We start from the raw sequence: 12799 nt of genomic DNA, 5'->3' as shown, positions 1-12799 counted from the left end.
CAGCTTGTCCCCACCCGAGGAAATGCTCAATGTCCCAGGAACATGAAACCCAGCCCCTTGCACCAGTCCCTCAGCCACCCATCCATCTGTACAATTATCCCACTTGGTACTGGGAGTAATCCGGAGATTACTACCTTGGAGGTCCTTCCCTTCAGTCTCTTTGCTAACTTCCAGTGCTCACTGCACAGGACCTCTTCCCCCTTCTGCCTGTGCCAATGTACACCACGACCTCTGGCTGCTCACCCACCCTATTGAGAATATTCTGCAGCTATTCTAAACCTTTCCTCTTCATGTACCTGTCCATATCCCTCTGAACCTTTCCTATCCATGTACCTGTCCATATCCCTCTGAACCTTTCCTATCTGTGTACCTGTCCATATCCCTCTGAACCTTTCCTATCCATGTACCTGTCCATATCCGTTTAAACCTTTCCTATCCAGGTACCTGTCCATATCCCTTTAAACCTTTCCTATCCGTGTCCCTGTCCATATCCCTCTAAACCTTTCCTATCCATGTACCCGTCCATATCCCTCTAAACCTTTCCTCTCCATGTACCTGTCCATATCCCTCTGAACCTTTCCTATCCATGTACCTGTCCATATCCCTCTGAACCTTTCCTATCCATGTACCTGTCCATATCCCTTTGAACCTTTCCTATCCATGTACCCGTCCATATCCCTCTAAACCTTTCCTCTCCATGTACCTGTCCATATCCCTCTGAACCTTTCCTATCCATGTACCTGTCCATATCCCTCTGAACCTTTCCTATCCATGTACCTGTCCATATCCCTTTAAACCTTTCCTATCCGTGTCCCTGTCCATATCCCTCTAAACCTTTCCTATCCGTGTCCCTGTCCATATCCCTCTGAACCTTTCCTATCCGTGTACCTGTCCATATCCCTCTGAACCTTTTCTATCTGTGTACCTGTCCATATCTCTCTAAACCTTTCCTCTCCATGTACCTGTCCATATCCCTCTAAACCTTTCCTATCTGTGTCCCTGTCCATATCCCTCTGAACCTTTCCTATCCATGTACCTGTCCATATCCCTCTGAACCTTTCCTATCCATGTACCTGTCCATATCCCTTTAAATCTTTTCTATCCGTGTCCCTGTCCATATCCCTCTGAACCTTTCCTATCCGTGTACCTGTCCATATCCCTCTGAACCTTTTCTATCTGTGTACCTGTCCATATCCCTCTAAACCTTTCCTATCCATGTACCCGTCCATATCCCTCTAAACCTTTCCTATCCGTGTCCCTGTCCATATCCCTCTATACCTTTCCTATCCGTGTCCCTGTCCATATCCCTCTGAACCTTTCCTAATCATCTATCTGTCCAAGTGTCTTTTAAATATTGTTAATGTACCTGCCTCAACCACTTCCTCTAGCAGCTCACTCCAGATACGGACCACCCTCTGGGTGAAGAAGTAGTCCCTCAGGTTCCTATTCAATCTCTCCCCTCTCACTTTAACCTGTGCCCTCTGGTTTTTTATACCCCACCCCTGGGGAGAAGCGTCTAACCATCTACCCACTCTCTGCCCCTTCATAATGTTATGTCTCTATAGTGTCACTCCTAGTCTCAGTGAGAACAATCACAACCTGACTGATCTCCCCTTTCGGCTCCCTTTATGGGCACCAGCTCTACTCACAAAGCTCCAAGAGCAGCCTCACCATGATTGTGATTCAGTGCAGAATCCCAAATTAATCATGGGATAATTTATAAAGACCAGTTAACCAGTTGGACTTTGGGAGGAAACCCGCGCAGACCCGGGGGGAAAGTACAGTATCCTTACAGGCAGTGGTAGGAATTGAACCCAGGCTGCCTGTACTGTAAAGTGTTGTGCTAACCACTATGCTACCATTACATCCAAGCTCAGCACACCATAAACACAAGAGATTCTGCAGATACTGGAAATCCAAAGTAACACACACAAAATGCTGGAGGAACTCAGCAGGTCAGGAGGGGAATAAACAGTTGACCCCTCTCTTACATTCAGCACCTTGCATATTGAGTTGAATCATTCCAAGGGAGAGTAGATTTTCCCCTCATCTATGGTAGGGATGAAGAGATGGAGGAAGCAGAAAGAGGTGGTTAGTGTGGAGGTAGAACATGGCCTAATGTGGTGTTTTGTGAACAGGTACCTACATTATGTGTTTGACCTGGGCAACGGGCCCTCCCTGATGAAGGGCAACTCTGACAAGCCCGTTAACGATAACCTGTGGCACAACGTGATGGTCTCCCGAGACTCCAACAACGTCCACACCCTGAAGATCGACTCGCGGACCGTCACCCAGCATTCCAATGGAGCCCGCAACCTCGATCTGAAAGGTAGGAAGGAGCTGGAGAGGGTCCTACATCTGGTCGGGTCTCTGACGGTGAAGGATGGGTGGGGTGTGGGGGCTAGGGGGGCAAAGAGGCCGAGAGCATGGGGACTCAATGTTTACTCATACTGATTGAGATTTGGTCCAATACACAAGGACAATTAGATTGTGCTCATGCATTGATACTGGTTTCGTTCCTTACTGTCCCATGTACTGAGATCCAGTGAAAAGGTTTTTATGCACACTGGTCATACAGATCAGATCATTACACAGTGCGTTGAGGTAGAACAAGGGAAAACAATAACAGAATGCAGAATAGAGTGTCACAGTTACAGAAAAAGTGCAGTGCAGGTAAACGATAAGGTGCAAGATCATAACGAGGTAGATTGTGAGGTCGAGAGTCCATCTGATTATTCAGAGTCAGATAACAGTGCTGGTAGTATTATGTAACAGACAGGAGACATGCTGGTAGTATTATGTAACATACTCTTGAAGTTATCCATTTACTTACTGTCTGTAAGGAGTTTGTACGTTCGTCCCATGACTGAGTGGGTCTCCTCCCACAGATCAAAGACCTACCGGTTGGCACGTTAATTGACCATTATAAATTGTCGCGTGATTAGGCTAGGGTTACCGCCTGGTAACCCACCAATTTATCCCCAGCCTAACCATAGGACAATTTACAATGACCAATTAACCTATTAACCGGTACGTCTTTGGACTGTGGGAGGAAGCCCGCGTGGTCACAGGGAGACCATACAAACTCCTTACAAACAGCGGCAGGAATTGAACCCTGGTCGTCTGTACTGTAATGCATTGTGCTAACCAATACACTACTGTGCTGAGAAAAGTTTGAGGTGTTGGATTTTGAGAAGGCAAATCGAGGTAGGGGCTCTCGCAATGAACAGTGCATCTTGAGAGGAAACTGGAGCTCCCAGAGGAAACCCACACATACACACACATATGGGAAGAACATACGCTGGATTTGAGCTTTGAACTCCGACACACCGTGGCTCCCCAGTGTTCAAAAGTCTGATAACAATGGGATAGGAGACTTGCAACACACTCTCAAAGTTGTCCTGGTTAATGTCGCCGGACGTGACAAAGAGGGCCTCAAGGCTGTTGACCAGTGTAGTTCTTTGAGCCCAGGCTTCACACTCGCCTGGCGTGGGATGCAGATTGACATCAGGATAGCTGAAGTCTCCCGCCGCAGGTCGCGTGGGTAACACATCATCGTTAGATTTTCTAAACTGGGTGACCAGGAGCTCGCCAAAACGTTGCCTCTGAGCAGCAGTGGTCACTGTAATATTAATTATTATTGTGATTAAAAATACTAAAATTTTAAAGTACTAACACATTATAAAACTTGTAACGGAATTTATTTCAAGGCTTAAGAAAATCTGCCAAACAGAGCTCGATAATAAAAATATAACAAAGGCAGTAAACACTTACGCTAAACCCATATTAACATATTCTTTTGGCATGATATCTTGGTGCAAAACTGATCTGGAAAATTTACAAACAAAAATAACTGAAATAACAAATGCTTCGGTTTTTTTTCACAGTCACATCAATGTGTGGGGCCTGTGGGTGAATCGGACACTGTGAATTGCCCCCTCCCCCGCCAGTGTGCGAGAATCCGGGGAGAGTGTGGCGGAGACAGGATAAGATTCAGGGTCATAGGAAATCCAGAGGTCATCTGGAAGCAGGAGGCCTGGTGGAGTTTAAGAAACATACAGACAGACTCGTGGATATGAACAGAATGGAGGGATTTGGGTGGTACACACCAGGAGATTTAATATAAATCTAATATAATATAAATATAAATCAGCATCAGATTAAGACCTTGAGATTTGGAGCAGAATGAGGCTATTTGGCCCATCGAGTCTGCCTCCACCATTTCATCACGGCTGATCCAATTGTCCTCTCAGCACCAATCTCATGCATTCTCCCCGTATTCCTTTTCTTGACCTGACCAATCGAAAATCTATCAATGTCTGCCTTAAATATACATAAAAACCTGACCTCCATAGCTGCCTGTGGCAAAGAATTCTACAAATTCCCCACCATCTGGCTAAAGAAATTCCTTCTCATCTCCATTCTGAGGCTGTGTCCTCTGTCCTAGACTCCCCCACTACAGGAAACATCCTCTCCACATCCACTCTATCTGTGTCCTCTGGTCCTAGACTCCCCCACTACAGGAAACATCCTCTCCACATCCACTCTATCTGTGTCCTCTGGTCCTAGACTCCCCCACTATAGGAAACATCTCCTCCACATCCACTCTGTCTGTGTCCTCTGGTCCTAGACTCCCCCACTGTAGAAAACATCCTCTCCACATCCACTCTATCTGTGTCCTCTGGTCCTAGACTCCCCCACTATAGGAAACATCCTCTCCACATCCACTCTGTGTCCTCTGGTCCTAGACTCCCCCACTATAGGAACCATCCTCTCCACATCCACTCTATCTGTGTCCTCTGGTCCTAGACTCCCCCACTATAGGAAACATCCTCTCCACATCCACTCACCCCTCGTTCTTCTGAATAGGCCCAGAGCTATCAAGCACTCTTCATATCACAGGGTATTCAATCCTGGAGTCAGTTTTGTATACCTCTTTTGAACCCTCTCCATTTTCTAAGATAGGGGCCCAAAACTACTCACAATACTCCAAGTGAGGCCTCATCAGTGCTTTATAAAGACTCAACATTACATCCTTGCTTTTATTTTCTAGACCTCTTGAAATGAATGCTAACATTGCATTTGCCTGCCTCACCACAGACTCAACCTGCAAATTAACCTTTAGGGAATCCTGAACAAGGACTCAGTTTTTGTATTTTCTCTTAATTTAGGAAAGAGTTAACCCTTTCATTTCTTTCTTCTACTGAAGTGCATGACTATACACTTCCTAACCCTGAATTCCATCTGCCACTTCTTTGTCCATTCTCCAAATCTGTCCAAGTCCTTAGGTAGCTTCTCTATTTCCTCACACCTTTATCCCTTTATATTTATATTTAGATTTGCTCTCCACATCCACTCTATCTGTGTCCTCTGGTCCTAGACTCCCCCACTACAGGAAACATCCTCTCCACATCCACTCTGTCTGTGTCCTCTGGTCCTAGACTCTCCTACCATAGGAAACATCAGGAAACAAAGAACAGGAAGGCAGATTATTATCTGAATGGTGTAGAGTTAGGTAAGGGAGAAATACAAAGAGATCTAGGAGTACAGTCACTGAAGGTGAATGAGCAAGTGCAGCAGGCAGTGAAGAAGGCTAATGGAATGTTGGCCTTTATTACAAAGGGAATTGAGTACAAGAGCAAGGATATTCTTTTGCATTTGTACAGGGCCCTGGTGAGACCACACCTGGAGTATTGTGTACAGTTTTGGTCTCCAGGGTTAAGGAAGGACATCCTGGCTATAGAGGAAGTGCAGCGTAGATTCAGGAGGTTAATTCCTGGGATGTCTGGACTGTCTTACGCAGAGAGGTTAGAGAGACTGGGCTTGTACACACTGGAATTAAGGAGATTGAGAGGGGATCTGATTGCAACATATAAGATTATTAAGGGATTGGACAAGATAGAGGCAGGAAATATGTTCCAGATGCTGGGAGAGTCCAGTACCAGAGGGCATGGTTTGAGAATAAGGGGTAGGTCATTTAGGACAGAGTTAAGGAAAAACTTCTTCTCCCAGAGAGTTGTGGGGGTCTGGAATGCACTGCCTCAGAAGGCAGTGGAGGCCAATTCTCTGGATGCTTTCAAGAAGGAGCTAGATAGTTATCTTATGGATAGGGGAATCAAGGGATATGGGGATAAGGCAGGAACTGGGTATTGATAGTAGATGATCAGCCATGATCTCAGAATGGCGATGCAGGCTCGAAGGGCCGAATGGTCTACTTCTGCACCTATTGTCTATTTTCTGGCACCAGTGTAGATTGTCCACAACTCAGTGACCTTGACTGGTACATCTCTGAACTGTGGGGGAAAAAACCTAAGCAGTCACGGAGAAAATGTAGAAGTTCTTCTGTTAGGGCCAACATGGACTTGATGGGCCAAGTGGCCTCTCGCAGTGAACGTGAGACTTTGTCCCACCTGGGGTTAAATGGTCAGAAGGAAGTTGTTGCAATACTGCAGGTTAACACTAGGGGGCAGTGTTGGCCAGCAAATCCCAGCCTGGCGTCAGTGAAGGGAAAATGTTCAAGGATGGAATTTACCTGCGAGTGGAATGGAGGGGGTGGACGCTGGTTAGGGTGGGTTAGGCTGGGCTGGAAGGGCCTGTTACAGTACTGTATCTCTAAGTAAAAAGAGAATTTAATAAGGCAACTGACAAGGTGCCTGACAGGTTCAGGAGGGAAAGAGATCTGGAATTTCAGTCGAGCTAGCTGATGGCAAGTGAAGTTGGTGAATGTTGCAGAGGAGTTACTCTGATTGATAACAGTGACCAGGATCAGTGCTGGGACCACTTTTATGTGTGATCTACGTCGACAGCTCGGATGTGAGTATGAGATGTTGTCGGGTGGGGCCACGGTCGTGAGAAAGGTGGAGAGGGAGGGAGAGAGTGGGAAGGGGTAGGAGATGTTGTCGGGTGGAGCCACAGTAGAACAATGGCTACGATGGATTGGGGAGTTTAATTGTGGTGTCCTCAGCACATGATGTGTATATGCCTTCCTGTGTGCGTGTGCTTGGCAGGTTAATTGGTCACTGTGAATTGTCCCCGGTTAGGGTTTAATAGTTGGGTTCCTGGCCAATGCAGCTCATTGCACCAGAAGGGCTTGTATCTTTACATAAAATACAACAAATTAGTAAATCTACAGATGATTAATTACAATGGCAATGAAGGAAAGGGCTCTGGTAGTCATTTCAAATGTCCAACGCTGTACCATGGAGAGCATTCTAACTGGCTGCATCACCGTCTGGGATGGGGGGAGGTAGTGGGGGTGCTGCTGCACAGGATCAAAATAAGCTGCAGAGTTGTAAACTCAGTCAGCTCCATCATGGGCACCAGCCTCCGTGGTATCCAGGACATCTTCAAGGAGTGATGCCTCAGAAAGGTGACGTCCATCATTAAGGACCCTCATCACCCAGGACAAGCCAACTCCTCATCAGAGAAAAGATACAGGAGCCTGAAGACACACACTCAACAATTCAACAAAGGGGAATGGAGGGCGATGGTCCACATACGGGTCAATAGAACTGGGCAGAAAATGCGGTCGTCACGGACTAGAATCAGAATCACAGTTAAGTTTATATGTTCTGAAATGTGTTGTTCTGCTCAGTCTCCACCCTATGTTCAGGGAGATATGGACTTCTAGATGTACTTTCTCTTGGGCTCCTGCCTTATGTCTGGTACAGCTGTCAGCATGTAGGTGAGGAGACAGGGTTCGTGTTTGACTCAGAATCCCAGCCTTGTGCCTGGTAAGTCAGCAAATAATGAGGGGTCTTTACACAGGGATTGGTGCTCTTAGTTGCCGCTAACTTACCCTCTGGACAGAAGTTGTTGGATCTGGAGATGACATTGTGGAGAATGTTCCGGAAGTCACGCACGAGATGTATATCTATGGTTACATCTGCGTTACCAGGTGTTCATTGCAGTGTGGGTTAGGCAGACTCAGCCCACGCCAACAAGCAAGGCAGGGAACGAAGTAACAAAGGACCCTGAGCATGTGGTCTCCCTTCTGCAGAACAGTCTGAATGAGTTCAGATAAAACTCCTGAGAACAGGAACTAACTGAGTCCCACTTCTGATCTGCAGACAAAGGAACTACAGGTGTGTAGAACCAAATAGATCCACAAGTTACAACACACACAAAATGCTGAAGGAGCTCAGAAGGTCAGGTTGCATCTATGGAGGGAAATGGACAGTAAATGTTTCCGAAGGGTCTCGACCTGAAATGGCGACTGTTCATTTGTCTCCATAGATGCTGCCTGACCTGCTTAGTTCCTCCAGCATTTTGTGTGTGTTACTCCACATTTTCAGCTGTCATACCTCAAGCTTCAAGTTATTAAAAGTTTACGGACATTCAGGTGATTATACAAAAAAGCACAAAGAAGTCCAAAGTATAGGAAAAACAATAAAAGCAGTTCGGAGTCTCACCCCACACAGGAGACCAGATCTGTTCTTTCTCCTCGGATCCCTTACCCTGACCTGACCAGGTGGATATGTCCTGGCTTGATGGGACACTCCCTGGGCTTTGGTCTGCCTCTGGGGAGGGGCTCGAACCCAGAGGCAAACTTCCCTGGAAGGTGAAATACTTGTTGGAATGGAAATAGGGCAGTTGCCATACCAAGCTGGGACGCATCTGGGTAGAATGCTTTCTGTGGTACATCAATAACAATTGGTGAGGGTCTTCAGGGACCTCCTGAGGAAGCCAAGGTGTTGGTGAGCTTTTCTTGGCTGCAACGTCAATGTGGCTGGACCAAGGCAGATCGCTAGTGATGCGTATGTTCAGGAAGGCAGAGCTCTCAACCAAATGCAGTTCAGAAATCGCAGCAAAAAGGCCAAGGTTTTTCTCTATGAGTGGATTGCCACTGTCACAGTAAAGAGATGTTAGTGTTTTAACAAGGTGTGTGATTCAGTCTTGAGAGATTCAGTCAACAACAGGATTTAATCTCCATTGAGCTGACAGTGTTATGTAAGTGTTTTCAGCCGACGGTGACTAGCAGGCAGACAGAGCTACTTGTCAGCTCCTGTGGACGTTCCCAGTCTCACGCATCAGGGAGACCTGGCACAACTTGGCCTTTTCAACACTCACACCGAGGGTGTCTGGACACCTCCCATTTGCTGGTCCAAGGCACCTGTTTATTCTTGTGCAGACAGCTGGGCTCGGATTACGATAAAGTAACAGAGATGTAAAGGCTGGTAATCGGCCATTCAGCCCATCTGCTCCATGCTGACCAATATTCCCATCTTAGCCATTCTCATCTACCAGTGTTTGACATATCCCATATCCCTCTGAATCTTTCTTACTCACCTACCTGACATGAATCTTCATGTGCTTGTACTCCTCCCCCACCCATCCACCTTCCCCCTCACCTGGTCTCACCTATCACCTGCCAGTGTCTCACTTCATCCCCCTCTCCCCCACCCACCTTCCCCCTCACCTGGTCTCACCTATCACCTGCCAGCTTGTCCTCTCCCCCCCCCCCCCCCCACACCACCGCCACTTTCTTATTCTGAGTTTGTCCCCCTTTCTTTCCAGTCCTGATGAAGGGTCTTGGCCCAAAACATCGACAGTTTATTCCCTTCTATAGATGCTGCCTGGCCTGCTGTTCCTCCAGCTCCAGGGAATAACATACCAACCTGTCCAATCTCTCCCTGTAACTAAGTCCCTGTGACATCCTCATAAATCTCCTCTGTTCTCTCTCCAGCTCAATTACATCTTTCCTATAGCAGGGTGAGCAAAACTGAACACAGTACTCAAGGTGTGACATCACCAACTTCTTGTACAATGTCCTGCAAAAAAAGCTCATCTTTAAACTATAAATCTTCCAAATAACATAACATCCTATCTCCAAGACTCAATGCCCTGACAGGTGAAAGCCATTGTGTTAATGCCTTCTGCACCAGCCCAGTGACCAAAGAGCATGACCGTACACTTCCCAACACTGTATTCCATCTGCCTTTTCTTGCCCATTCTCCTAATCTGTCTAAATCCTTCTGTAACCTCTCTACTTCCTCAAAGCAACCTGCTCTCTACCTATCTTCATATCATCTGTAAACTTTGCAACAAAGCCATCAATTCCATCACCCAAATCATTGACATAATGTAAAAAGAATCAGTCCTAAAACAGATCCCTGTGAATCACCACTAGTTACTGACAGGCAGCCAAAAAAGGCTCCCCTTATTCCCACTTTTTGCCCTCCTGCAAATCAGCCACTGCTTTATCCATGCTAGAACCTTTCCCTGTAATACCACAGGCTCATAGCTTGTTAAGCAGCCTCATGTGGCGCCTTGTCAAAGGCTTTCTGAGAATCCAAGTACACAACATCAACTGATTTGCCTTTGTCTATTCTGTTTGTTACTTCTTCAAAGAATTCCAACAGATTTGTTGGGCAAGATTTTCCCTTGAGGAAACCGTGCTGACTGTGGCCTATTTTATCATGTGCCTCCAAGTACCCTGAGACCTCATCCTTAATAATCAACTTCCACATCTTCACAACCACTGAGGTCAGACTAACTGGCCTATAGTTTCCTTTTTTCTGCTTCTCTTTTTGAAGAGTGGTGGAGTGACATTTGCAATTTTCCAGTCTTCTAGAAATCTAGTCATGCTTGAAAGATCATTACTAATGCCTCCATGATCTCTTCATCCACCTCCTTCAGAACTCTGGGATGTACACCATCTGGTCCAGATGATGTAACTATCTGTATATCAGTGAGAACTGATGTAGATTGAGAGACTGCTTTGCCAAGCGCCTATACTCCATCAGCCAGAAAAAGCAGAATCTCCCAGTGCCACCCATTTTTATTCCACTTCCCATTCCGATATGTCGATCCATAGCCTCCTCCACTGTAATGATGAAGCCACACTCAGGTTGGAGGAAGAACATCTTATACTCCATTTGGGTAGCCTCCAACCTGATGGCAATGAACATCGATTTCTCAAACTTCTGGTAATGCCCCCCACCCCCCTTCTCCATTTCTCAACCACTTTCCCCCCCCCCCTTTTCTCTCACCTTGCCACCCACCACCTCCCTTGCTGCTCCTCCCCCCTTTTCTTTCTTGGCCTTCTGTTTCTTTCACCAGTCAACTTCCCAGCTCTCTATTTCATCCTTCCTCTCCAGGTTTCACCTATTACCTTGTGTTTCTCTCTCCCCTATTCCCCACTTTTTAAATTTACTCCTCAGCTTTTTTTCTCCAGTTCTGCCGAAGTGTTTCAGCCCGAAACAGCGACGGTGATTTTTTCCATAGATGCTGCCTGGCCTGCTGAGTTCCTCCAGCATTTTGTGTGTGTTACCTCAGACCTTTCAGTTTCCCAAGAACCGTGGATATTTAAAGTAAAAGTTGATAGTTTCCTGATCAGTCAGGACATCAAATGTTGAGAAGGCAGGTGTCTGGGGTTGAGTGGGATCTGGGATCAGCCATGAGGGAATGGTTGAGCAGACTCGATGGGCTGAATCTGCCTCAACGTCTTATGGCCTTACAATACAAGGAAAGGTGGAGGGGCAGTAGTCTTAAGGAAGTAGGGAGTTTGCAGAAGGGCTTTAACAGATTAGGAGGAGGGGCAAAGAAGTGGCAGATGGAATACAGCAACAGGAAGTCTATGGTCATGCACTTTGGTAGAAGGACTGAAAGCACAGACTATTTTCTAAGTGGGCAGAAAATTTGAAAATCTGAGATGCAAAGGCATTTGGGAGTCCACTCACAGGATTTTCTGAAAGTCAATCTGTTGGTCAAATTGGTGGTGAAGCCAAATGGAAGGTTAGCATTCATTTCGAGAGGACTAGAATATAAAAGCAAGGATGTAATCCTGGGGGTGTACAAGGCTAGAAGGTGACAGCTGAAGCCAAGAGGGTGGGGAGGAGAGGAAGGAATCTGATAGGAGAGGAGAGTGGACCATAGGGGAAAGGGAAGGAGGAGGGGACCCGGGGGGAGGTGAGAAGAGGTAAAAGGCCAGAGTGGGGACTAGAGAGGGGAAGGGTGAGGGATTTATTTTACTGGAAAGAGAAATAGAAATTCATGCCATCAGGTTGGAGGCTACCCAGAAGGAATATAGGGTGTTGTTCCTCCACCCTGAGGGTGGGCAATGGTGACACAGGAGAAGTGTTTATTACACTGGCTTTCATCAGTCATGGCACTGACTACAGGAAGCAGGAGTATTGTCAGCAGTTCTGGTCATTCAGCTGGAGAAAGAACGTCATAACATGGAATGTGGAAGGTGGAACATGGAACATATTTCTACCCATGATGCTGTGCCTACTCCAAGATCAATCTAACCCTTCCCTCCCACATCAGCCTCCATTTTTCTATCATCCATCTGACTCTCTAAGAGTTTCTTAAGAGTCCCTAATGTATTGGCCTCTATCTCCACTCCTGGCAGTGTGTTCCACACACCCATCACTCTGTGTAAAAAAAACCTACTTCTAACATACCACAACACCCCCCCCCCCCCCATACTTTCCTCCAGTCACCTTAAAATAAGCCCCGTTGTATTAGCCATTTCCATCTTGGGAAAAAGTCTGACCATTTGGGAAGCAGAAGGCTTCATGCATGAGATGCTGTCGGGTGGATGGAAGTCAATAAGCTGGAGACGGGCACCCCATTGGGGTGTTCCTGGGACTAGAAGGTACGAGTTATAAGGAGAGAGATGCCCTATCGGGGTGTTCCCGGGACTGGAAGGTAGGAGATATAAGGAGAGAGATGCCCTATCGGGGTGTTCCCGGGACTGGAAGTTACGAGTTATAAGGAGAGGGATGCCCCATCGGGGTATTTTTGGGACTGGAAGGTACGAGTTATAAGGAGAGGGATGCCCCACTGGGGTGTT

General features: G+C 46.7%; 1 protein-coding gene across 24 annotated transcripts in view; it reads left to right on the top strand.

Moving 5' to 3' along the window:
- The window catches only part of LOC140717693 (neurexin-2-like), a 1248008-nt gene that overhangs the window by 589615 nt on the left and 645594 nt on the right, over positions 1-12799 (top strand). For all 24 annotated transcript variants that reach the window (XM_073031362.1, XM_073031351.1, XM_073031361.1 and 21 more), the window contains one exon: positions 2139-2329. In XM_073031362.1, the coding sequence (XP_072887463.1) occupies positions 2139-2329 (191 nt within the window). The remainder of the gene's footprint in view (positions 1-2138; positions 2330-12799) is intronic.

Source organism: Hemitrygon akajei, chromosome 28 (genome assembly GCF_048418815.1).
Source record: "Hemitrygon akajei chromosome 28, sHemAka1.3, whole genome shotgun sequence".
NCBI lineage: Eukaryota > Metazoa > Chordata > Chondrichthyes > Myliobatiformes > Dasyatidae > Hemitrygon > Hemitrygon akajei.
The sequence above is the reverse complement of the archived record's forward strand: the minus strand, read 5'-3'. Positions and strand labels throughout refer to the sequence as shown.